Below are 27,858 nucleotides of genomic sequence, written 5' to 3'. Positions count from 1 at the left end.
CAGCTGGAACTTTTTTTTATTTTGTTACTCTGGGAGGTGCATTATTGACTCTTAATTACTTAGGTTGTCCTAATAATTTAATGAAATAGTTTTTCTAAAGTTTGTGCCTCTTAGGAAGAAATTATTAGATGGAAGGTGAAATAGAAGAATCTACGAAACTTACTACTGTCTGTAAATTCATTTTCTTTAGAGACTTGGACCAGGCAAGCATGGAGGCTGTCGTTTCACTCCTGGCTGGTCTCCCATTACAGCCCGAAGAAGGAGATGGTGTGGAATTGATGGAAGCCAAATCACAGTTATTTCTTAAGTAAATTTCAGCCACTGAAAGAAAAGCCCCACACAGAACTAAACAAAGTGTAACAAAAGTCACAAATAATCATATTAAGAAAATGGACACAACTGCTTTGATGTTAGGGTTACTCTTCAATATAAAAGATACATACATGAAGAAATTTCTCTCATTACAGAACTGAAATTGAATAAGAAGTGTTTTGAAGTTAAATTTTTCTCTCCTTTCATTTGTTGCTGTTATTTCAGTGACTGAAGGGTGAGAGGTCACACACTTGGTTATGGTGCTCACAAGACATGCTTGAACACATGGCCTCAGTGCTGGCTAGGGGTCATACACCAGCTGTGCTCACACGTGTGCTCACTAGTTACAACATTCGTGGCTCTAATGCTTGTATTGGGTGCAGAAGCCACACCCTCTGTTGTGATAATAGGGTTAACAGACAGTCAAGTTCTCAAAACTGCACTTTGCACATGGCCAAATACTGGGTTTCAGCTCCTGGCTTCACACTTGTAAGGCAGGCACTTTTTACCACAGAGAGCTATCTGTGGGAAGATATTGTGGTGCAGTTTCCAATTGTGTGTGTGTGTGTGTGTGTGTGTGTGTGTGTGTGTGTGTGTGTGTGTAGAAGAAACCTATTAGCTATAAATTTGTGGCTTCTATTAGGCAACAATTGGGAAAAATTTTTCATCTCTCTTTGTAAGCTTAGTTTTTAGATTCTTTGTGGAAAAACAGGCTCTTACTAAATACAAGTTGTATGCATACCTTTTTTTTTTTTTTTTTTTAGAGGGGGTCAAACCTGGTGGCGTCTAGGAGTTACTCCTGGCTCTGTGCTCAGAATTCACTCCTGGCAGGCTTGGGAGACCATATGGGCTGCCAGAATTTGAACCTGGGTCCATCCTGTGTTGGCTGCATGCAAGGCAAAATGCCTTACTGCTGTGCTATTGCTCCGGCCCCTGCATACCCTTTTTAAATCCTTTACCTCCTCATTTCATCTGGGTTGCCACCGTCAGATTCACAGAAATTCAAGGACACTTATCTTGCCTCTGCTGTAGAAATCTTGGCAGTAGTCTACGGCCATACCACCCTGAACATGCCTGATCTCATCTGATCTCAGAAGCTAAGCAGGGTCAGGCCTGGTTACTACTTGGATGGGAGAAATCTTGGCAGTAGAGAAGCAACTGCTGCAGGTCTTTCAAAGAGATGCATAGTTTTTGTTTTGATGGCAGTGCTGGGAATTAAACCTAGGGCTTCACATGCAAGGCAGATGCTCTGCTACTGAGCCACATACCCAGCTCCTATTTTAGTTTTGTTGTTTTGTTTTGTTTTTTGGGTCACACCCAACAGCGCTCAGGGATTACTACTGGCTCTTCGCTTAGAAATCACCCCTGGCAGGCACGGGGGACCATATGGGATGCTGGGATTCGAACCACCATCCTTCTGCATGCAAGGCAAATGCCTTACCTCCATTCTCCTCCATTCTATCTCTCTGACCCCTAGTTTTTTTTGTTTTTTGTTTTTTTGTTTTTTTTTTTTAATAACTTGTGAATTTTGTGTGTATATGGTTTTAGGTCATACCTCATGGTCCTCGAGTTACTCCTGTTTCTGTGCTTAGGACTCACTCCTGGCATTGCTCTTATGGCACTGAAGGACAAGTAAAATTTTCATATGCAGTTCTGGGAAACTGACTAGGATTGGCAGAATGCAAGAAAAATGCCTCACTTCCTGTACCCTTTCTCTGGCTGATTTTAAATTTTTTGTTGGCACTAAAACCCAGACTGCTTTGGTTCATTTGAAATGACATTGCCTAAATTACTTGGACCACTAAGTTTGCATGCTAAACATGGGAAAAATGATGCTTTTATTAGTGCTTATATTGGAGCTGTTTTGTCATTTTAATATTTCAAGATGAAATCACATTCAGCACTTTACAAGGAGCCATATTAAGTAATTCCCCAAAAAGGAAAGATACAATTACTCATGACCACTTTTTGTGATGCACTTGTGATGATTTCTAAGTTTGGATTTATTATGTGGTTTCTATGGCCTTTTCTATATAAGGATCAATATTTTTATTTCTCAGGTATTTCACATTGTTTATGAACCTTTTGAATGACTGTAGTGAAGTTGAAGATGAAAGTGTTCAAACAGGTGGCAGGAAACGTGGTATGTCTCGTCGGCTGGCATCACTGAGGCACTGTACAGTGCTTGCAATGTCCAACTTACTCAATGCCAATGTGGATAGTGGCCTCATGCATTCTATAGGTGAGAGAAAATGAAAGCTTCACACAGAAATATAAAACTTAGAAACTGGCATGTAAGACAAGTAAAATTTCTTCAAGAAGGCCATGCTAGTAAATTTGCATCTGTGTGTCCATATCAGGTTTAGGTTATCACAAAGATCTCCAGACAAGAGCTACATTTATGGAAGTTCTGACAAAAATCCTCCAACAAGGCACAGAATTTGACACACTTGCAGAAACGGTGTTGGCAGATCGGTTTGAGAGACTGGTGGAATTGGTCACGATGATGGGTGATCAGGGAGAACTTCCTATAGCTATGGCTCTGGCCAATGTGGTCCCTTGTTCTCAGTGGGTAAGTTAATGGAGTAAGTGGGAAAGAAGAGTTCTGGCACATAGCAGATGCTTTACAATACTTTAGTAAATGTTTATTAAGTGAATTGCTGAAACTTTAGGGCTGGAAGAAAAATTCCATTTTAGCGCTAATCTAAATACTAAAATTAGCTAGGATAGCTCAGCAGGTGTGCACTTGCTTAACACATGTGAGGGTTTAGGTTTGATCTCTGGTTCTGTATCTCCTGCATTGGTGTAAACCAATGGTGCCTGTATATAGTAAATAAGTTATTATAATTCCAGAGATGATTGTGTGATAATTTTTAAAGGTAATTAATCTAAATACTCAATATTTAGTAATTTTTTTATAATGCCAGAAGTAGATGTCAGGATTTATAAACTGGAGGTAATATAACCAAATATTCTTTCAGAATACAAATTTTGTGCAGGTCTTTTTTTGTGTGGGGGGTAGGTCATACCCAGTGGTACATAGGGCTTATTCCTATCTTGGTGCTCAGGGGAGCCATATGTGGTACTATGGGGTTAAACCAAAGTTGGCCCCATGCAAAGCAAATGCCTTAACTCCTATACACTCTTTCTGGTTCTGTACAATTAAAATGTTTAGCATCATTTGTATTTGAAGTTATGTTTGTTACAAACACAAAAAACATTATATGGCTTTTTGGTCTCAATAAAATATTTCTTGGGGCCAGAGCAATAGTACAGTGATAAGGGCATTTGCCTTGTATGCGGCCACCTGGGTTTGATCCTAAGCATCCCATATGGTAGGCTCCTCAAGCCCTCCAGGAGTAATTCCTGAGGACAGAGCCAGGAATATTTTCTGACCACTGAAAAACAAACAAGATCTCCTAAAATCATACTTTCATATATTCTGCTAAAAAATTGAGACTGTTTTAAAAAGCTATTTAACTTTTATTATGCCCAAAATAGCATAGTGAATGTCAGTTAATAAGGTAATCTATTAACTGCTTGTAGATTTGGTCTTAAATGGCATAATATCTTATTACCTTATTAATACATTATACTTAAACTAAAACTTAGATTTATTGCTGATTTGGGCCAGATCTCTTCTCTGACAGCCTCTTAAGCCATTGCCATTTTGTACCCCCAACTTAAATTTCAAAGGCTATCAAACAGGTAGGCTTATTTCTGCTTAATCACTTTGGTGCTGCTGTTGCTGCTGCTGCCACAACCTAAAATGCTTCTTCCCTAATCTCATAAGCAGCTAACTTTTTATCACTCATTTCAGTTTAGATTTCATTTGTTTTTTATTTTAATTTTGGGAGGGACCATGTACAACATGTTCCACATGTAGTGCCAGGATTCAATTTGGGGTCTGCCCCATGCAAGGCAAGCACCTTTATCCCTGTAGTATTTCTCTGGACCATTTTTATTAAGTAAAATTTTATTGTAGTAAAATTGGTTTATAAGTTTAAACTATTATAGGTTTCAGTATACAGCAGAAATTTATATGATTAAAACTGGTTATATATAAAAGCCAGTTTTATTCTACCACTATGTAATTAATCTCTAAAGACTGTTTCCACCATTCCCTATCCCTTCCTTCTAGTAACCGTCAATATGTTTTATTGTATATAACATGTTTTGGAGGGTGTTATTTTTTCTTTATATTCCACATGTGTAAAGTCATACATACGATATTTGTCATCATCTTTATGGCTTTTTTCAGTTAGCAAATACCCATTCATGTTGTTGAAAGTGGCAGGGTGTCACCTTTTTAGTGGTGTTTTTTTTTTGGTTTTTTTTTTGGGGGGGGGGTTTAGGTCACACCCGGCGTTGCTCAGGGGTTACTCCTGGCTGTCTGCTCAGAAATAGCTCCTGGCAGGCAAGGGGACCATATGGGACACAGGGATTCGAACCAACCACCTTTGGTTCTGGATCGGTTGCTTGCAAGGCAAACGCCGCTGTACTATCTCTCTCAGCCACTTTTTAGTGTTTTTATCCTTTTAGTAGCATATGTTTATATAATTCTTTATGCATTTTAAATGGATATTTAAGTTGGTTTTCTTATCTTGATTGCAAATTATCTTGTAATGAATATTCAGGTACATTGGTCTTATTTGAATTTCATATATTATAATTATTAATATATATATATAATATATACACATACACTACATATATATTTGTTTTTGGGACACACCCAGCAGTGCTCAGGGTACTATGTGGGATGCTGGAAATTGAGCCTAGATTGGCCTCATGCAAGACAAATGCCCTACCTACTGTGCTATCATTGTGGTCCATTAATATATTTTGATAAATATTCAGATCAAAAATAGATCATTTGGCACCTCTATTCTTAAAGTTTTGAGGTCTTTCCAAACTATTTTCTATAGAAATTGCACCAACTTATATTCTCTCTAATAATGTAAGTTTCCTTTTTCCACATTCTTGCCAACACTTTTTCTTATTGTCTTTTAGTTATTATATTTTTGCCACACCCAATGGTGGCATACTCAGAGCATACTCATGGCTTTTAGCTCATAGATAACTCCTAGTGATCTCAGGGGACTTCTGGGGATCAAACTTAGGTTGGCCACATGCAAGGTAAACACCCTACCTGCTGTACCTGTTCCATTCCCATATCTTCTTGCTAATAGCTATTCTTACAGGTATGACATATCTCATGATGGTTTTCATTAGAATTTCCTTGTTAATTATCAATTAGGTCATCTTTTCAGGTGCCAATTGGCTATATGTCTTTGGTGAAATGTCCTTTGAGATCCTCTGCACATTTTAAAGTCAGACATATTCTTTTTTGTTTAATTGCTTTGTGTGTGTTTTATGGTTTTAGGTCATGTATTCAATATTTCATTTATTTTGAATTACTTTTTGTGTTTACTGTAGATTTATTCTTTTACATGTTGCTGACCAATATTCCCATGGTATGTTGAAGAAAATTTATTTTGTATTCTTGATTGCTTTATATAAATCAGTTGTTCATATAAAATGTTCCTGATTTTTTTAATTCTGTGCCATTGACTTTAGTGTTTTTTTATACTTAAGTACAATACTATTTTAGTTAGTATAGTTTAAAGTCAGGAAAATGTGATGCCTTTTTTTGTTGTTGTTGTTGGTTTGGTTTTAATTTTGGCTTTTGGGCTACATCTGGTAGCGCTTAAGGGTAACTCCTAGCTCTGTGCTCAGAAATCACTCCTGGCAGGCTCAGTGGACCATATGGGATGATGGGAGATTGGACCTGGGATGACCACATGCAAGGCAAACACCCTACCCTCTGTGTTATGCATCCAGCTCCAATTTCTTTTATGTTTTCCCATGATTGTTTTGTAGTAATTTGGGGAAGGAGACACACAGATTCCTCCTACGCAGTGTCTAGGTTACCCGAGGGCCACTTGTGATACTTGCCCTAACTATGTACCTGAGGGATCAAGCAGGGCCTTCAGTCCTTGGAACTATCTTCCCAGCCCCCTAGTCATTTTTTTATGCCTCTATGGTAATATTTAGATTTGTTGGTTCTATTACTGTTGTTGAAAATTCTATTGTAATTTTGTAATTACAAATTCTATTATATCCCTGTGATTATAGATAACATGGTCAATTTGCTGGGAGATGGCTCAAAGAGCTGGAACATAAGGTTTGTACATGTGGGAGACCCAAGTTTGATCCCTGCACAGCATTGGACCCGAGTCACTACCAGGAGCAATACCTGAGCAACAAGCGGGAGTAACCTGAGTATTGCTGATAACAAAACAATGAAATATTTTAATAACTTTATTTCAATCCTGGAGCATGGAAGATCTCTACATTTCTTTATTTGTTTAAGTATACTTTCTCCATTGATACATATTTAGTTACATATGATGTTACACTTACATATTTGTGGTATTTTCAACTTTTTTCTTGTGATTTATCTTTAGTTTGATACAGTTTTAATGAGAAATGATGCTTGAATTGAGTTGTTTTTGTACATTTATTTTTATATTCTATCATACGGCTTATCCTTGAGTACTTGAGAAAATTTGGGGGACTAGTATAGCGAGTAGAACATTTTAAGGCTGTCAACTCAGGTTTGATCCCCAGAATCCTATCAGTATTAGTACTGAGCACCATCAGTATTAGTTTCTGAATATAGAGTTAGGAGTAACCCTGAGCACTGCTGGGTGTAATCCAAAACAAGAGGGGGGAAGGGAGGGAGAGAGGGAAGGAGGAAGAGTAGAGAGATATGTTGTGTTGTTTTTGGGTAATAATGCTTCTTATGTATTTTGTTCATTTGACCAAGTATGACATTTAAGGTCATTTTTTTATATTGACTTTCTGTCTGAATAATCTATCTGCTGATGCAAGTGGGATATTGAAGTCCCCTACTTAAATTACTGTCAATTTCTCCTCTTAGGCCTCTTAATATTTGCCTTATTTTAGATTTCTTGCATTGGGTACAGATATATCAGTAATTGTTATATCATCTTCTTCTTTTTTTTTTTAGTTGAGACCAATGTGAATTACTAGTCTTTCACAGTTACATTTAAGGTACATAGTGAGAGTGAATTAAGGCAATTACCACCACCAGTGACCTCCCTTCCCCACTGTTCCCAGCATGTATCCCATACCTCCACTTAGCCCTCTGGACTACAAGAGTAACAGGTTCCTTTTGTGTATAGCTTGTGGTTTGGATCTCTTGATTCTATTGTCATTAGCTTTGAGTTGGATATTTAATTCTGATTAATTTTTATTTCCACTCAATGCTCACGAGACTGCTTTACCCCTGGACCATCCACTTTTTTTTCAGTTTGTAAGAAGACAGAGAAATATGAGGCAGAACAGATGATTCATGTTCTATGGTTTGATGAAAAAAAAAAGGAAAAAGAAAAAAAAAGTGGGTGGGTACCCCTATCTAGAAGCTTTAAATATTAATTGAAAAAGAAGAGAGGGGCTGGATTTTTATCTGATTTAAGCATGACTGGTTTTTTGGGGGGGCACACCCATGTGATGATCAGGGGTTACTCCTGGCTAAGTGCTCAGAAATTGCCCCTGGCTTGGGGGGACCATATGGGATGCCGGGGGATTGAACCGCGGTCCTTCCTTGGCTAGCGCTTACAAGGCTGATACCTTACCTCTAGCACCACCTCTCTGGCCCCAGTATGACTGTTTTGTCTTTTTTTTATTGGCCTGGATCCCTTTACTTTGAGCCTGCCTAGAATTTTTTTCTAGAATTGAAAAAGGGTTTCCTGAAGGTATCAAATGGTGGCTTATATCTTCTTCAAATTTTATTTGAAAGGTTCAGGTCACACACCTGGCAGGAGCTCTTTCTTGACTGTATTCTAGGGGTTGCTCCTGGCAGTGTTCAGGGGACAACGTAGTGCCAGTGACTAAATCCGTGACTCCTGCATGCAAAGCATGTGTGCCAGCTCATTCTGAGCTCTCTTTGACTCTTACCTTATTTTTATGGCATTAAGGTTGGTACAGTAATTTGTTTTAATTATACCTTATTCAGGTATGAGCCTCCAGTAGTACATACCAAAGTCTATTTTAATTCATTCAGCAATATTTGTGCCTTTGAAAGGGAAGTTTCAGTCTGTTTGTATATAAGATGATTGTTGCTACCATTTAGTCTTTTGTTTTCTGGTTATTCTATTTTTGCATTGCTTTTTTTTCCTTGTGTTTCCATTTTTGTTTATTGGGTCACACCCAGTGGTCCTGGGGTGCTACTCCTACCTTGGTGCTTGGGGTTCACGCCAGCAATACTTGGCAGACTGTGTGGTGAAAGGGTCAGATCCAGGCCTCTAGCATGCACTGGTAGCCCTTTGAGTGATCTCTCTGCTCTATAGTTGTTTTTTTTGTTTTGTTTTGTTTTTGTTTTTGTTTTTGGGCCACACCCGGCGATGCTCAGGGGTTACTCCTGGCTGTCTGCTCAGAAATAGCTCCTGGCAGGCACGGGGGACCATATGGGACACCGGGATTTGAACCAACCACCTTTGGTCCTGGATCGGCTGCTTGCAAGGCAAACGCCGCTGTGCTATCTCTCCAGGCCCTCTATAGTTGGTTTTACTTATTATTTATTTTTCATTTTTATTTTTATTACAAAATTTATAGTTAGATAATGACTACTTGTAATGCTGTTGATGACTATGTTTTTGTATGTGTAGTTAGCTCATCTATAGTTGTTTTAGTGTTTTTCCCCCTTTAGTGAATTCTGAACTAGTTGACATTTTTTTTTCCCCATCTGATTATCACATTGCTCAAAGTTCTGTGTACTTTTTGCTCTGGGAGACAGAATTCTTTTCAACATTTCTTCTAAGTCAGTACTAATGGTGTTAAACACCTCAGATTTTGCTAATATGGGAAAGTCTTTATTTCTTCTTTAGAACTGAAAGATAACTTTTCTGGATAAGATACTTTTCAGGGGACCAGAGAGATGGTACATTATATGGGGCTTTTTCTTGCACATGGCCGAACTCTCAGCTTTTGTTAATCTGGGAAAGTCTTTCTTTTTTATATCGGAAGGATATTTTTTTTGGATAAAATATACTTTTCAGGAGACCAAAGACATGGTACAAATGCATGTGGCCAATTCAGAGTTGATCCCTCACATCCCATAGGTTCTCCCTAGTACCATCAAGAGTAATTCTGAGTGCACACAGAAGAGTAACTCCTTATCATTTTTGGGTGTGGTCCCAAGATAAAACATATATTTTTTAGTTTGGTGGCCGCACCTAGCAGTGTGTAGCACTTAGGACTTATTCCTAGCTCTGTGCTCAAGGATCACTCTCGACGGTACTCAGGCCCACATGGGATCAAATCTAGATCAGCTTCATGGAAAGCATCCACTGTACTATCTCTCTAGCCCTTCAGCTACCTTTTACATACTGTTTTATGTTTTTTTTGTATTCAGCTTCATAATTTCAATTTAATTATTTTTCTTATTGTTAAAAATACCTTTAAAATTAGGTATTAATTCTTTCTGTTCATTAATTTTATTCCTGAGCTCATTGAACTGCCCTTTTGAGATTTTTTGCAATTTGTTGCATTTTTCTTATGACAGCTCTTTGGAATTTTCTATCATTAGATAATAATTTTTTCTTTCTTTTTTTTTTTTTTGGCTACACCTCAGATCTTACTCCTACATCTATATTCAGGAATCACTCCTGGCAGGGCTGAATCATCATATGGGCCAGGTATAGAACTTGAGCTAACAATATGCAAGGCAAAACACTTTACTTGCTCTACTATTGCTCCAGTTCCAGAGTACGATTTTCTTATTGTTTCCTCAATGTGTTCGATGAGTTGTGCCTCTACCAATATATGTGAAGTAGCGATATCTTATTTGGATAAAATTGTTTAATTATTTTATTTTGATTTGTAGCAGCCTGATCAATAGAGACTTCTCTTTTACAGTCGGTGATAATAAAACAGATTTTCAGTTTCTCTTGCCTGGATTGCCTCTGGTTGTATTTTCTAGCTTGCACTTTCTACCCTTACTTACCTCCCACCAGTTAATCCTTAGAATTAGCAATTACTGTAGACATGTAGAAAGTATCTGTCAAAGACGAATATGTACAGATAAATCCCTGAAGAAAAATTAACCATCACTCTTCATCTCAGTTCAGCAGGTGATAGTCAACTTTGGATTTGCCTTTCACCTTCCAGCTTAATTTTTAAAAGGGGAAGGGAGTTGCTCACACTAATAGAGTTTTGTTTTGTTCTCAGGATGAACTTGCTCGAGTTTTAGTGACTCTGTTTGATTCTCGGCATTTACTCTATCAATTGCTCTGGAACATGTTTTCTAAGGAAGTAGAATTGGCAGACTCCATGCAGACTCTTTTCCGGGGCAACAGTTTAGCCAGTAAAATAATGACCTTCTGTTTCAAGGTTTGTAGCCATTTTTCTTTTTTAAGTTTGAAAGAATGCCAGACAATGACTATGGTAAAGAATTATAGAGAACATAGTGTCTTTATTTTTAAGTAATTTTTATTGTGACCAAAGTGAATTATAAATCTTTCACAGTAATATTTAAGGTACATAGTGACATTGAATCAGGGGCATTTTCCAGTATTGTTGTTATGTTTCTTCCTTTTTCCCTTCTCTTAAATTGATATTTATAGCCTCTTAAAGGACTCCTCCCATTTTTTGCTTGGTTGATTTTTGCCCCATTTTATTTATTTTTTCCTTCAAACAGAACCACATAATGAACCATCTTGTTTCACCTCACAAATTGAGGGGGAAATAATGGAGGGTACCAAGACCAGACAGTCGTATAAACATTAAGTAGAAATTAAAAAATGATCAGACTTAAACACCAAATCCAAAGCCAATGACAACAGAATCGACACCCAATCTACAACATGCTAGGCACAGAGGGAACCACTTATACTAGCAACCCGGAGGGTAAAAGAGGGATTTTTGGGATGCATGCTGGGAATAGGGTTGGAAGGATGTGCATTGGTGGTGGGAATGCCCCTGATTCAATGTCACTATGTACCTAAAAAATTACTGTGAAAGATTTGTAATTCACTTTGGTCAAAATAAAAATTAAAAAATGGGGCCGGTGAGGTGGCGCTAGAGGTAAGGTATCTGCCTTGCAAGCGCTAGCCAAGGAAGGACCACGGTTCGATCCCCCGGCATCCCATATGGTCCCCCAAGCCAGGGGCAATTTCTGAGTGCTTAGCCAGGAGTAACCCCTGAGCATCAAGTGGGTGTGGCCCCCCCATTATAACTGCAGAAGCATATTTTAGCATTTTTTTTGAGTTGGTAAAAAAAAAATTCTCTGTATTTTGACTGTGTTGATATTTTAATTGTAATATTTACTCTCATTTGGTACCATGACAAGGGTATTTTAGCATTTTTATCTGAATCTATGTATCAAGATGGCAATTTTTGTAATCCAAAATAAAAATGTCCTTTTTGTTTGTTTGTTTTGGGGTGGGAGGGGCCACATCCAGCAGTGCTCAGAAGTTACTCCTGGCTATCTGCTCAGAAATAGCTCCTGGCAGGCACGGGGGACCATATGGGAAACTGGGATTCGAACCAACGATCTTAGGTCCTGGATTGGCTGCTTGCAGGGCAAACATCTCTCCGGCCCCAAATGTCTTGTCCTTTAAAAAAAAAAAGGAAAAAGAAAAGAAAGGAAAGAAAAAAACCAAACAAAGAAAAACCAGGAGGAGTTCGTCTAGAGGTTATAAATATAAATTTAGGGGCCGGGCGGTGGCGCTGGAGGTAAGGTGCCTGCCTTACCTGCGCTAGCCTAGGAGACGGACCGCGGTTCGATCCCCCGGCGTCGCATATGGTCCCCCAAGCCAGGAGCGACTTCTGAGCGCATAGCCAGGAGTAACCCCTGAGCGTCACCGGGTGTGGCCCAAAAACCAAAAATAAATAAATAAATAAATAAATAAATAAATAAATAAATAAATAAATTTAAAAGTACAGTATGCTTCAAGGGCAGAGAAAAAACCCTGTATCCCTTAGGCCAAGGGAATTCCCTTTCTAATCTCCCCAATATTTACTGTGCCTATGCAAAAAAATAAAGCACAATTTATTATTTATTCTTTTTATTTTGTGCTCGTGGTTATTGTTTGGTTGTTGTCTTTATTGCTGTGATGCTTTTTTGTAGTTGCTGGTTTTGTTTTTTTTGTTTGCTTTTTGTTGTTTAATTTTTTGTTTGTTTTTGTATGCTTTGTCTTTTTGTTATGTTTTCCTTTTTTAGTGTCTTTTTTAAATTCACGGATTAGCATAATAATTAAATTCTGTATGGATTAGCATAATAAATTCTTACTTTATATTTTTTTAGGTGTATGGTGCTACCTACTTGCAAAAACTTCTAGATCCTTTATTACGAGTTGTGATCACATCCTCTGATTGGCAACATGTTAGCTTTGAAGTGGATCCTACAAGGTTTGTTACCCTCTCGTCTACAATTAATCTATTTCCTGGAACTTTCTTGTTCCTATTAACCTTTCCCTACACACTATTACAAGATCATTTATACAGAAGATACATTTTGAAAACAGGCTACTACATCAAAATACACAGTAAAACAGTATGCAGTTGGGAACATTAATTACGGAAAACTATAAAGCACATTTAAATCAGCAAGAAAATGACTTAGATCAAGAGACACAGGCAGTTTTAAATCAGATCTTTCAGTTGGACTTCACTGTTATCTACCCCCCCCCTTTTTTTTTATTCCACCACCAAATTGTCCAAACGTGAAAAGTCACCTAAAACCAATTGTCCAGACACGTGGCTTCACTTTCATGAACTCCAGGCCCCTGCAGGCAAGTTCAGGCAAGAGCAGCAAGCACAGCACCTGCCACCTCTGGCCACCTCTCTCCACTGCTTTTTTGCCCGCCAGATGGGAGAAGCAGGACCCAAGTGGCCACATCAGGAGGGATGAAGCAGTGTCTGATGCTTTTCACTGATCGCAACTGCTGGTTCTTCTCCCCTCCAGGCGGTTTTTTTGGAAGCAGGTCTCGTCACTGCTGCTGCAGCTTCTGCACCGGGCGTGTCTGGGTGTGTTCAAAGTTCAAAGTGGTCCAAGCTGAAAGTCTGAAATTTCCATAGTCGAAATCCATATTCAGGCTAAAAGTCATACTCAGTAAATCAGTCAGTTCTTAATAAAGTCTTTTTTCTCGTTCTTTTCCAATCAAGGCTCTTCATCAGTCTTTGACTAGGCTGAGGTCTTTGGAAAATGGACATTTTGCAACGAAGTCTCAATCCTGGGCCTCAGATGAGGGTGATCCAAATTTTCACTTCCCCTGTTTCACTGGCTCTTCTGCCCCCAGAAGGGGTCTTGGCCATCTTTGAAAATGGCTCCACGTGGCCCAAGGTCTTGGGCTCACTCCAGCTGAAAAGAGCCAAAATCCAATTCTCACCATGCTGTCTTGATCCAGTGTTCAAATCCAATTTTGGGTGACAGATTGTTGCATAAAAGCCCTTTGGATGGTGGTGGATGGTGATGGAGGGATAAGAGGCCTTTCTCCTCCAGCCCAGGACTCGTGTTTCCAACCCCCTTTAGCCAGCGTGTCTGCAGTTTCAGGTAGCAGCGAGGAAATCATCCACAGACAGGTTCCAGGAGATAACAGCTTTATTCATGCCCTAGCCACCACATGTGTGGCCTATAAACCTTTTATGCTGGATCTCTATTCAGCCCTGCATTGTACCTTGTCCAGTCAGCCATCTCTCTATCCATCTTCCTTTCTCAATCTCTCCAAACTCCTCCTCCAAATCTCCCCTTAAACTCCCTCAGGTCAAACCTTTTGTAACCCACTAAAGCCCTGCCCAGAAATGGACATGTCTTTCTTGTAGGTAAGGTTACACAGGAAGAATGGGGATGGGGTAACATATATATGTATACTTACATATATACACATGTGAATAAAGTTATCTTATTTAATTTATTTTCTGTTTTGGCCCATACTTATTAGTCCTCAGAGGACGTATTCAGTGCTGGGGTGACAAGGCGAGCATCTTACCTTCTCTACTATCTATTCACAAAGAAATCATCTTTATTTTTTGTTCTTTGATTCTTTATTTTGATGATGCTTTTTCTCTCCATTTTATAAACTTTGACTTTTACATTTTGTTCATTTTTATGGACAAAAAATCATTTTATGGACAAAATCTTTCCTGTTTAGCATGATACCATGCTTAGAATTTCTTAAATATTGTGTTTATAAACTTTAAACAAATTATGTTTGTTTTCTAAGTCACATTCCTTACCTTTATGTTAGGACCTCCCCACCTTTTTTTTTAAACTTTATTGATTGATTGGTTTCTGGGCCACACCCAATGATGCTCAAGGGCTACTTCTGGCTCTACACTCAATCACCCCGGTAGGTTGAGGGACCATATGGGATGCCAGGAATTGAACAGGATCCTTCCCAAGTTCGCCACATGCAAGGCAAATGCCCTACCACCGTGCTATCTCCCCAGCCCTATGTTCGATCATTAATGTTATTTTATTTTTTTATTTACAAGTTCAAACCTTTGATTTCATGTTCTCAATATATTTAGCAACTTCATACTGGTTGATATTTTGGCTCTTGTTATTGCTGAAGTATCAACTATAATATTTAAAGCCCAAGCCAAATTGGCTGATTTTTGTGAAGATAATAGTTATAAGTCAGAACTTAAATTCTTTATCACTATCTTGTACTTGTTATAATTAAGTAACTTCATTATTTAAAAGTTAGAGAATTTAGTGAGAAAGTAAACTGATTACCAGAAAGAAATCTTACTTTATTACATACTGTTACATTACAGGTGACATATGTGATGTGGGAAGAAGAGAGGTAATATTCTTTTTAAGGTGCTTTTATTTTTACCCACCTTGACCATTTGTAAAGTGTTCTGGAGGGTCAAAACTGATAAAGTTTGCCTGGAGCACCTACTTAGCAAGGGCATTTGCATTCCACCAGCTCCACTTCAGTAATTAAACTGTGCCTAAGTCCCACTTGATCTACACAGTATTCAGTGGCTGCACCCTATTTCTTGCAGAGCTTTGCTTAAGTGAGGAATGTTCTACAGGGAAAGGAAAGTCAGCCCTGACCTCTACCTCTTTTTAGATTTATCACCTTCCCTTGCAAAGAAAGAATTCCATGAGTAGATGAACAGTGAAGTAAAATAGTTTTAAAGATTATGAAGAAGAAAAGAGGAAAAGAAACAGTCAAATGAACACAGGCTTCTCTAGAGGGGAAGGACTGGATGTCTCATAAAGTAAAAGAAAGGAATTAAATATCACATATCGAGGTGCAGAGGCACCTTACTTGCCTTTGCAAAGTTGATTTTATATGTTACTTCTCCCCCCCCCCCCCCCCAGAGCCTCCAGTTGGGGCTTTCTGTATGGATGTGTTACAAGGGTGTTGTCAAGGTGAAGAGTTCTGAACCTTTGGGAGGAGGGGGGAGGTTTGGGGCCACACCCAATGACACTCATGGGTTACTCCTGTCTATGCCCTCAGAAATCACTCCTGGGTTGGGGGAGACCATCTGGAGCTGGGGATTGAACTCAGGTTTGTCCTGGGTCAACCATGTGCAAGGCAATTGCCCTACCACTCAGGCCACAAGAGTTCTGAACTTTATTTTTTGATCATTTTATGCAACTGTTTATTTAAAATAATTTTCTAAGTCTTCCCATAACTTAACAAGTTTTACTGCACTTTCATCTCATCAAACAGGAAGAAAACAGCACTTACATTCTTTGTATTTTATTTTAACCACTATATATTCCAAATGAAAGTTTTCTTTATTAATACTACAGCCAGTTCTACCAACCAAGAAGCAATATAAATTTAAATTTTTTAATATTCATGGTTCAATGGAGTTTCTTGAGATATATCAGATGCTAGATGCTATTTTGAAATGATTACAACTAACTGACTCAAGAAAATCATCTTACCATTCTACTTTCTCTTGTAGACTAGAATAAATAATTTTTATTTATTGTTTTATCTGTTTTTAAACTACCACGAATTATCCTCATTACATCATACAATTTTACTTCATTTTTATTTGCTACTTTTCCCTCTATAACTCATAATTATCTTAAAGTAAATATGAATTCATTGTAAAATAAACATAAACCCACAATATTACAATATAACCCTATTAGAAGATAGAAGGTATTTCTTTTGAATGTCCATATTTCACTTCTACTTAAAGTCAATAATAACCACAACTATAAAATGTATTTAAAAGAAAGATGTTCTCAATGATGGAATATATGCACTATTCATGAAAATCTACTGGATGATTAATCGCTAAGGTCAATAGAAGAAAAATGATGGAAAGTTAATCTTCAAATAATACTCTCATAAATGATAAATCATTTAAGAATATATCATGTTTATAAATTTGGATATCAGTTGTAACAAAGAGGTGAGTGGCTGAATGAGGTGGTACTATAACTAGCCTCCCTGGTTTATCAAATGAACATTTAATTCAAAATAAAATATGTATTTCTGACAGAAAACAATTGTATCAAACTTTTTCCTTGAAAGAAATGTAACCAGGAATTGCTTAATATTAAAAATTGGGTAATCATCTGAAGTGGAGATCTACTCACCCTTCAATTCTTAGCTCTAATAACTCATTTAAAATAAATATCTTCCATGAAATAATCTTGCATTTTACTAAAATATTCTTCTTTACTTGGAGTAATTCATGCTTAGAATAATTCAAAGACTTGTTTTTAGATGTGTAAAATTCTGAGTGTGGAGAGTTTGGAAGCCATCTATATATTACCAGCAGTTCAATCTTAGCAGAGAGATAGTTATCTTTTCCCTATGCATACTGAGTTTTCTTAAGCATATTTGACCAACTACAATAACAGTGATGCTGGTGGTAATTAGCTATGCTCTCAAATGTTTTCTTTTAAAAATTAGATAATCTGGGAACAGAGCTATGGCATAATGGTAAGGCGTTTGCCTTGCACGCGGTCAACACAGGATGGACCTTGGTTCGAACGCTGGCATCCCATATGGTTCCCTGCGCCTGCCAGGAGTGACTTCTGAGTGTCGCCGGGTGTGACCCCCCCAAAAAAGATAATCTGTGTAACATTAAAAACTAAGTGTTACACCACATACTTTCTTAACAAGGAAGGACTGTTTTCTGGCCCTTGTAGGAAGGAGAGAAACTAATTATGGCTTTTACCACTGGTTTTATCTTTGACAGACTACATCTAACATTCAAATAATGGCTAGCTTAAGGATGTGATATTAAGGGAAAAAAGGAAAAATCATGATTTTATCAAAAGAAACTAAAATAGGGCCCGGAGAGATAGCACAGCGGTGTTTGCCTTGCAAGCAGCCGGCTGATCCAGGACCAAAGGTGGTTGGTTCAAATCCCGGTGTCCCATGTGGTCCCCCATGCCTGCCAGGAGCTGTTTCTGAGCAGACAGCCAGGAGTAACCCCTGAGCATCGCCAGGTGTGGCCCAAAACCAAAAAAAAAAAAAAAAACCTAAAATAGCATGGGAAGCGGTGAAATGAGCATAACATAGGTCTCAAGTTTACACTGTGATTCTGAACAGGATCTTCCAAAAGGCATTTGTTTACATTCCATTTCTGTGAACATGTCTTATACTACCAAGATGAACTTCAAAGTAACTGTAGGCTAGCTCTGTCCTATTTTGTTAAGAACTAAACATTCAGATGACTTAGAAGTTCCATTTGCTAAAGTGCACCTGCTGACCAAATCTACATTGGCCCTACTGCAGCTACTCCCCAAAGTGGAATGGAAAAACAAAGCTTTACATACTACCTTCTAAACTCCAGAGAGCAAGAGAACCTCATGAATCCTGAGTACAAATAAAGAGCTATATTTAATGTATTTTAATATTCACTTGATATACTCCTAAAATCTCTGAGAAGCAGTTATTTCACCCAGGTCTTTTGGCAATATATTCAAAAGAAAAGAGTAGTACTGTGGAATTTTACGAAATTTATTTTAAAGCTAAATTATTCAATATCTGTATTGCTATTGCACTCACATTGCCCGGAATACATATAAAGAAACTGCAGGGGGCCAGAGAGATAGCATGGAGGCAAGCCGTTTGCCTCATATGTAGAAAGTCGGTGGTTCGAACCCCGGCATCCCATATGGTCCACCAAGCCTGTCAGGAGTGATTTCTGAGCATAGAAGAGCCAGGAGAAACCCCTGAGCGCTGCCAAAAACCAAAAACAAACAAACAAAAGAAACTGCAGTAATTGCAACAAAAATATGGTAAGTGGGTCTACAATACATTTGATTTCCTTAATAGATAAAAAGTTTTCATAGAGGAAATGCAAAGAATTGCAATTTAAATCAATTATATAAGCAAAACAATTATTTAACCTTATATAAAACCAAGTCTAACCCTTACCACTACAAATCTGTAAGGAATCAGGAAAGGATTTACATACATTGAGTCTTGACTATTGCTGCGTTCCACTCTTGAAATCACTGAGCTGAAACAGCAATTTTCCCGACTTAAAGAAAAATAAATTTTATAAAAGTTCTTTTAAATCACTAATTACATCATTTTATTACTAAGACAGCAACAAGTTATGTGTATATATAATTTGCTCTGATGAAAGAAAAAAATTCTGTGACTCCGAACAATACTATATTTTCAAGACTAAAGGAATTATCAGTAGATATTCTTCTTGATCTAAGTCACTTTTCTCTGAAATATGTCAAGTAAGCTTTTAAGGATACTGGGAGGGGCAGCTTAATGATTTTTTTTGTCTCAGTAAATTTTGAGGTGGCTCCTTCGATTTCATAGCTTCATTGTGATCTTTCTCTTTCTCTTCTTTGTTATCTTCTTCCATTTCTTCATCCTCTTGACTGTAAAGGCTTAGGAATAAGTTGATTACCCACAAAGACGTAAGTGTTAATTCTCTGCTTAACTCTCTTTTCCTTTTTGGTGGAGCCCTCTGAGAAATTTCTTTGGCCTGCATATCATTTATGAAATTTCTAAGAGTGCGGCGAATGTAAATATGAGCCAAGTCCTGTAGATTCCTCACGCACGGTGGGGGGGGGCCCAACAGAATCCGATTTGCCACTGTCATTCTTACTTGGTTGTATAAATGGAGCAAATGAAACAGCAAGGATATTCTTACTTTCCCAAGTGTTCTGACCAGTTCACATAATTTGTGTTAACTGGTCTTCTATAGGCATGACGAGAATGCCACCAACTTTTAGTAGTATTTTCATGTAGTTTTCATGGTCTTTCTGAACTCCCACTCCACAGTAAAACCAATCATGCTGATGGCTATCTGATACTATCTGGAGGCAATTACCAACCACAAATGCAGGTTCACAGAATTCAAATTTATTGAAGCTCTCACTATTTTTGATGAAGCTCTCCAATTTTTCCTTGGCATATTCTACCACATCTGAATGAAATTCAATTCCATGATTTATTCCAAAAGGACCTAAAATGAAGCCCACCATTGTACTTAAATATCCAGTTCCACTTCCCAGGTTAAGAAAAAATAATCCAGGCCCGGAGAGATAGCACAGCGGCGTTTGCCTTGCAAGCAGCCGATCCAGGACCAAAGGTGGTGGTGGTTGGTTCGAATCCCGGTGTCCCATATGGTCCCCCGTGTCTGCCAGGAGCTATTTCTGAGCAGACAGCCAGGGGTAACCCCTGAGCACCACCGGGTGTGGCCCAAAAAACCAAACCAAAAAAAAAAAAAAAAAAAAAAGAAAATCCTGGGCCCGGAGAGATAGCACAGCTGCGTTTGCCTTGCAAGCAGCCGATTCAGGACCAAAGCTGGTTGGTTTGAATCCCGGTGTCCCATATGGTCCCCCGTGCCTGCCAGGAGCTACTTCTGAGCAGATAGCCAGGAATAACCCCTGAGCAATGCTGGGTGTGGCCCAAAAAACCAAGCCCCCCCCCCAAAAAAAGAAAATATAATCCTGGGCCCGGAGACATAGCACAGCGGCGTTTGCCTAGCAAGCGGCCGATCCAGGACCAAAGGTGGTTGGTTCAAATCCCGGTGTCCCATATGGTCCCTCGTGCCTGCCAGGAGCAATTTCTGAGCAGATAGCCAAGAATAACCCCTGAGCAATGCTGGGTGTGGCCCAAAAAACCAACCCCCCCAAAAAAAAAAAGAGAGGGAAAAGATAATCCTGGGTCCGGAGAGATAGCACAGCGGCGTTTGCCTTGCAAGCGGCCGATCCAGGACCAAAGGTGGTTGGTTCGAATCCTGGTGTCCCATATGGTCCCCTGTGCCTGCCAGGAGCTATTTCTGAGCAGACAGCCAGGAGTAACCCCTGAGCAATGCCGGGTGTGGCCCAAAAAACCAAACCCACCCCCCCCCCAAAAAGAGAGAGAAAAGATAATCCTGGGCCTGGATAGCACAGCGGCGTTTGCCTTGCAAGCAGCCGATCCAGGACCAAAGGTGGTTGGTTCAAATCCCGGTGTCCCATATGGTCCCCCGTGCCTGCCAGGAGCTATTTCTGAGCAGACAGGAATAACCCCTGAGCGTCACCGGGTGTGGCCCAAAAAACCAAACCCTCCCCCCCCCCAAAAAAAGAGAAAAGATAATCCTGGGCCCGGAGAGATAGCACAGCGGTGTTTGCCTTGCAAGCAGCCGATTCAGGACCAAAGCTGGTTGGTTCGAATCCCGGTGTCCCATATGGTCCCCCGTGCCTGCCAGGAGCTATTTCTGAGCAGACAGCCAGGAATAATCCCTGAGCGCCACCGGGTGTAGCCCAAAAAACCAAACCAAAAAAGAAAAAAAGAGAGAAAATATAATCCTGGGTCCGGAGAGATAGCACAGCGGCGTTTGCCTTGCAAGCGGCCGATCCAGGACCAAAGGTGGTTGGTTCGCATCCCGGTGTCCGACATGGTCCCCCGTGCCTGCCTGGCGCTATTTCTGAGCAGACAGCCGGGAGTAACTCGTGAGCACCGCGGGTGTGGCCCAAAAACCAAAAAAAGAAAAGAAAAGATAATCCTGGTTGAAGTTTCAAAGCTTCCATAACTTCAGAATAAACGCAAGGTGCCGACAAGTGTATGTCGCCATGCTTCCAGGCCGTCTTTGTACGCATTGTCTCGGTTGTCTTCCAAATAGTAATCTCCGCGATCAATTGCTCTGAAGGCTTGCTCCACTCGTTCAGTGCGGATATACTGAGCTTCTTTTAAATGATCAATTAAGTCGTCATCTTCCCCAGCACTCACAGCTCCACCCATGATAGTATTCACATTAAATCACAAATTTTAAAATGTACGAAAAATAAGCCGAAATGGCTTCCAATAACGTAGGGTGGTTTGTTTTCCTCTCAATCTTGCACTTGATTTCCCAAAACAGATTAATCCCGAACATAATGTGGTCACTTTGAGACCCTGAGACTCACCCAGAGCTTCTGTTCAGCAGGAAGCTGAAATGGGGAGAATACCGCTTCGGGGCGCGCACCCCGCCATCCAGCGCGAGAGCGAGCGAGCGCGACCGCCGCCACCGCCACCACCACCACAACATGGCCGCCGCCTCCGAGGGGCGTGGCGCGGCCGAGTTCTGAACTTCTGATGGGTGTCCCCCCCCTTCTGTTTCTTTTTGCTTTCTTTTAGACCCACACCCAGTGGTGCTCAGGGCTTACTCCTGACTCTGAGTTTAGGAATCACTCCTGACGGGCCTCAGGGGACCATACAGAGTGCTGGGGATCAAACCCAGTTCTTCACTTAGCTCCCTAAAATACTAAACTAGTATTTTAGGGGCCTACCAAAATTCTGCACTATTTTATTTTCTGTAGGTCATAGAGTTTACTCCTAACTGAATTCAATGCAAGCAAGGGTGTTGTGATGCCAGAGACCACCAGGACCACCCAGTGGTTCTCAGGAGCTACCATGGTCATACCTAGCAGTGGTGATGGGGGAGTTGACTGCATACAAAGTCTGCAGCTAACTTCTTCTAGCTCCCAAACCTTAATGGTGGTGGTGGTGGTGGTGGTGTGCTATTCCTTTAAGGAATTTACAGTTGTATCAGAGGTGTAAGACACATAAGTAGTTAAGTAGCTTAAGTAATATTCAGGTCTGAAAGCTTAGCAGTCAGAAGTGATCCTGAACACTACTAGATGTGACCCCCAATTTGTGTATGTGTATGTATAACTGATAGGTGTTAAGTAAAATTTAAGGTCCATTAACTGGATTTATTATTTTATTGACAAAAGAATGAAGGCCCAGAAACTAAATCTCTTGCATATTGATCATAATGGCCAATATGAAGAATTGTAGGTAAAGTTTTAAGGCTAGTAAGTTATCTGCCTTCTGAATCTCCATCTTTAATCCCAATTTTGTTCCTTTAGAGGTTATACTACCTGGGGGGAGTAATGGAGCACAGTATATAAAAATAACATCAGAGATTGCTGGCATGGCATGATTGAAACAGTGATAGAAGTAGCAAAAATATTGGTAGCACAGGATAAGACTTAGGCATAAAGGAAAAAAATATCAGTTAATTTTAGGCAGACTTTCAGGTACCGGTAGGAGGGATACCTTGCAGTTAGAAATCTCCTCTGGATATGAAAAGAAAGTTTAAAATTGAGAACTCATGCATAAATGAAAGCATATCTAACTTTACCAGAATGTTTTATTTTCTATCTAGACATAGAAGTTAAAATTCATGGGATTCCCCTTTTACTTACTACATTGTTGGTAAATTAAAAATCATAGGAACATGGCTGGAGCTTTAACACAGAGGTAAGATATTTTGCCTTGCACTCAGACAACTCAGGTTCAATCTCCAGGATCCCATATTGGTTCCCCAAGCCTGTCAGGAGTGATTGTTGAGCGCAGACCCAGGACCCGGAGTAAGCACCACTGGATATGGCCCAGAAATGGGGTGTGGGGGCAGGAACAGGGGATGTGGCTAAAGCAAATGCCTGGGTTTGATCTCCATGCCCCCTGTCCCTCATATACAAATTTGTGAGACTATAGGGTTATACAAATTTCTTGTATACAGTTTTCAGAATTATCTTCTTCATAGTTGGTTGTTCAAATAAGGATTCCACCAAACTCCGTTCTGAATTTGACCAGATTTTCTCTACGTATCTTTTAGAAAGTTTTGCTTATTTTTATTGATTTTATTATTTTCTTTTATAGATTAGAGCATTCAGAGAGCCTTGAGGAAAACCAGCGGAACCTCCTTCAAATGACTGAAAAGTTCTTCCATGCCATCATCAATTCCTCTTCAGAATTTCCTCCACAGCTTCGAAGCGTGTGCCACTGTTTATACCAGGTATGCTTAAGGTTAGAGATTACCACTATTAATCCAAAAGTAATTTAATAAGTATGTTTTGTTCCAAGAAGAACTGCTTAAAGCAGTTAATATGGAGTTAATTTGAATAAGTAATACATTATTCATTATTGGAATTTGGAAAATACTTAAATTTTGCTCTGGGGAAAGTTAAAAGAATACTTTAAGGATAATAATTTTTTTCTTGCATTGGGAATAAGTTTAAACTGGATATATTATAGAAAATTTTAATCTATTGTCTAAATTATTCATAGCAAATTTCACCTATGAGGCAAACTGATGCTTAATTTTTTATTGTGGAATTATTTATTGGGTGGTTTCTGTTTATTATTAAGATTCAATATGTTTGTATCATGTTTTCTCAGGAAAAACTGATCTATTGACTTTATTTAAGATCATCCCCCCCCCTTTTTTTTTTTTGTTTTGGTTTTTGGTTTTGGGGCCTCACCTGTGATGCTCAGGGGTTACTCCTGGCTATGCGTTCAGAAATTGCTCCTTGCTTGGGGGGGCCATATGGGATGCCCAGGGATCAAACCGTGATCTGTCCTAGGTCAGCATGTGCAAGGAAAATGCCCCACCACTTGTGCCACCACTCTGATCATTCTTATTAAATATATTATTATTCAGATCAATTATTAGATTTCAGCAATAACAGTGCAAGTATTGTTACTAATGTCAGGTATTCTTACTCATTGAGGAAATTAGTCTTCTGTTCTTGTATGTCTTCATTGTGTTTTTTTAAATTAACATGTGCAATTTTAGGAATGATTTCTTTATTCTAAGGGCGATCAGTGCAAATCCATATTAATGTTTTAAATTGTGATTGTGAAGGAATACATTAATAGGTGGAAATTTTGGGATAGAAACTGCATAGGGAATTTATGCACCTACCATGACTTTAATTCTCTTTATTTGCAAAGACATCCCTATGCAATTGTTTTAACACAGACTTTCAGTTGCCTAGAAACATTAGTAAGATCAGTAAAATTATTTTAAAAAGCTGTTTTAGCCTGCTTTGTGTGAATTTCTCCCTCAGTGCTATTTATAAAAATGTATCTGCTGTATCTATTTCTAAAATGTTCACATATCCATAGATGATAAGGCATACTTAACATTTAAAGTCTTAATTTATCATGATTTTTTTTCTATGCATTTTCAAAATGACTCAAGGAAACATAAGAGAGCCTCATATAATTTTTTCAACTAGTTTAAAGACAGACCATAATGTAGTTGAATCATAATACAAAAAAAAAGTGAATAATCTTTTTTTAGGATTGGGCATTATTCATGTTTCTCTCCAAATCTAATTCAGTAAGTTTGTTTCTAAATTTAGAGTAACAAGTGGTGAGCATTTATTTTAAAAGTATGAGTCAATTTATTGGTTGGCTTAATAATAATTGTATTCAGAAATGGATTTCTGAAGTGGCAATGGCTTTGACTTTTTAAAATGGTTACAAGTGAATGGCTACTGATTATATTGTCTGATTATGTGGTCTAGTAGATTTTAATAGAAGTTCTTTGTTGTTGTCATCTTAAAAGAATTTTGTATTACTAGCAAACTTGGAGGTCAATTTGAAACCACAATTCTGATAAGATCAAAAGAAAAGGGCCTGGCATATGGTTAAAATACTTGGAAAACATTGGATGAAAGTGTAATTTCCCCCATTGCTTCTCAGTTTAGATACATTCTTGCTAGTTTTCTTTTTTGATGGGGAGGAAGAGGATTAGGTTTGGGCCACAATCAGCTGTACTTGGGAATTCTTCCTGGCTCAGTGTTCAGAGATCACTCCTGGTAGGGTTCAGTGGACCATATTGAGTGACAAGAATTGAACCTGGGCCAGTCATGTGCAAGGCAAGTTCTGTACCACTGTACTATCTTTCCAGCCCCCTCTTGACAGTTTTCTTAGAAAGGGAAGGGGATGTTGAAAGTAAATTAGAAAAAATGAGCAAGATGATGGGGCCAGAGAGATAGCATGCAGGCAAAGCGTTTGCCTTTCATGCAGAAGGTCATTAGTTCAAATCCTGGCATCCCATATGGTCCCCTGAGCATGCCAGAAGTGATTTCTGAGCATGGAGCCAGGAGTAATCCCTGAGCGCTGCTGGGTGTGACCCCAAAACCAAAAAAAAAAAAAAAAAACCCAAAAAAACAAACAAACAAAAAAAACAAGATGATAGGTGACTTACTAATATTATGTTGTGCTTTAAAAAGCACTCATGATAAAATTTGTGTATTAGTAATGTATTTGAATTACCACATTAAAATTGAACATGCAATTATTTTAAGAATATTATTAAAACAATAGATTATTGTTGATAGAATACAAGGTAGAGCATTTGACTTGCACGAGGCAGACTCAGGTTTGATCCCCAGCATCCTGATAGGTTCCCTTCACCCACTAGGAGTGGTTCATGAATGCAGAGCCTAGAATAATCAGAGCACCACCTGGTATGCTTCTGCCCACCCTCCCTCCAAACCAAAACATAAGATAAATAAAACAGAACAAAACAAAAAGGCTATATTTAAATCACCAACATTATCTTTGTTTTTCCTTCAGTTGTCAATTCTAGCATTATAAAATCTTACCGATTTGGGGGCCAGGAGGAAGGCTATACCCAGCCAGTAATAAATCATATATGGTTTTCAAGTGAACTCTATTTTCACTGTTTCATTCTAAGTTTAGTCTTCTAAACATGCATATGTAAGTAGTAGTGGACTATTTTGAGGAAAAAAACTACAGAAATTTATATCTATGGCATTTTTATTTGAATAAATCGATGGATAAACCTAAGAAATTATATTATGTGTCAATGCACCATATTTTAAGAATTGGATAAACTTATTGGATTACTAATTACTATGAAGCAAAGGTATGCTTTTATACAAATATTTTTTTCTTAAAACTTTTTAAATTAACCCTTGAATTTCTAGATAATTAGATTTGTATGCAGTTGATAGAATTGTATAGAAAGAACCTAATGATTCCCTCTGATGATCTTTTGCAACACTATAGTACACTATATGTATATAGTGTACTATATGTATCACAACACAGATGTTACATTATTTTTTTTGTTTTGTTTTGTTTTTGGGTCACACCCGCTCGCGGTTACTCCTGGCTCTACACTCAGAAATTGCTCCTGGCAGGCTCAGGGGACCATATGGGATGCCGGGATTCGAACCACCCTCCTTCTGCATGCAAGGCAAACAAACGCCCTACCTCCATGCTATTTCTTCGGCCCCAGATGTTACATTATTATAATATCTACTCATGTTGCCTTTATAATCACATCTACTTCACTTCCTTTTCACTATTACCCTCCCCCCCCTTTTTTTTTAGTTTTTGGGTCACACCCTGCTGCACTCAGGCTACTCCAGGCTCTACGCTCAGAAATTGCCCCTGGCAGGCTTGGGGGATCATATGAGATGCCAGGATTCTAACCACCATCCTTCTGCATGAAAGGCAAACGCCTTACCTCCATGCTATCTCTCCAGCCCTACCCTTTCTTTAATCTCTGGCAACCACTAATGGAGTTTTTAGTTGTAAGATAATATCATTTCATGAGAATGTGACACATTTTTTTTTCTTTTTTCTTTTTTTTCTTGATTTTTGGGCCACACCCGGCGGGTGCTCAGGGGTTACTCCTGGCTGTCTGCTCAGAAATAGCTCCTGGCAGGCACGGGGGACCATATGGGACACTGGGATTCGAACCATCCACCTTAGGTCCTGGATCGGCTGCTTGCAAGGCAAACACCGCTGTGCTATCTCTCCGGGCCCGAAAATGTGACACATTTATAGTAAGTTTTTAGTTAAGTGATAAGGAATTTTACATTTAGTTAAGGGAAAAAAAATCAATCTTTTGAGTTTTCTCCTTTGTTTTTCTTTTTTCTTTTATTTTTTTGTTATTTTTTGGGGGGCCACACCCGGGGACACTCAGAAGTTACTCCTGGCTATGCGCTCAGAAATTGTTTCTGGCTTGGGGGACTATATGGGATGCCAGGGGATTGAACTGTGGTCCGTTCTAGGCTAGCACCAGCAAGGCAGAGACGCCTTACCACTCCGTGCTATCACTCTGGCCCCTGTATTTATTATTTGATTTCTTAAATTTATCTTCCGATTTGACTTTTTCTTGATGCTTTGGTGGTAACATAGGGGTGCCCTTCTACTTTTACATTTGGTTGAGATAGTGTTTTTCTTTTTCTTAAAGAATCATTTTATTTTTGTGTCACACCTGGTGATGCTAAGGGGACTATATGGGATGCCAGGGATG

General features: G+C 38.9%; 1 protein-coding gene, 1 long non-coding RNA gene and 1 pseudogene across 2 annotated transcripts in view; 1 reads left to right on the top strand and 2 right to left on the bottom strand.

The window, feature by feature from the left end:
• NF1 (neurofibromin 1) overlaps positions 1-27,858 on the top strand; it is a 304,781-nt gene that overhangs the window by 135,097 nt on the left and 141,826 nt on the right. The window contains 6 exon segments of the mRNA XM_049772767.1: positions 191-307; positions 2,373-2,554; positions 2,673-2,884; positions 10,570-10,731; positions 12,647-12,750; positions 23,436-23,571. Coding sequence (XP_049628724.1) covers positions 191-307; positions 2,373-2,554; positions 2,673-2,884; positions 10,570-10,731; positions 12,647-12,750; positions 23,436-23,571 — 913 coding nt within the window.
• LOC126008099 (uncharacterized) lies at positions 17,026-18,070 on the bottom strand. The gene is made up of 2 exons (XR_007495507.1): positions 17,813-18,070; positions 17,026-17,611 (listed from the first exon to the last, which is right to left on the bottom strand). It is a non-coding gene; the product is annotated as an uncharacterized LOC126008099 (long non-coding RNA).
• Positions 18,847-21,530, bottom strand: LOC126006859 (protein-L-isoaspartate O-methyltransferase domain-containing protein 1-like; annotated as a pseudogene).

Source organism: Suncus etruscus, chromosome 1 (genome assembly GCF_024139225.1).
Source record: "Suncus etruscus isolate mSunEtr1 chromosome 1, mSunEtr1.pri.cur, whole genome shotgun sequence".
NCBI classification, from domain to species: Eukaryota; Metazoa; Chordata; class Mammalia; order Eulipotyphla; family Soricidae; genus Suncus; species Suncus etruscus.
This window is presented reverse-complemented; position numbering and strand designations above follow the sequence as displayed.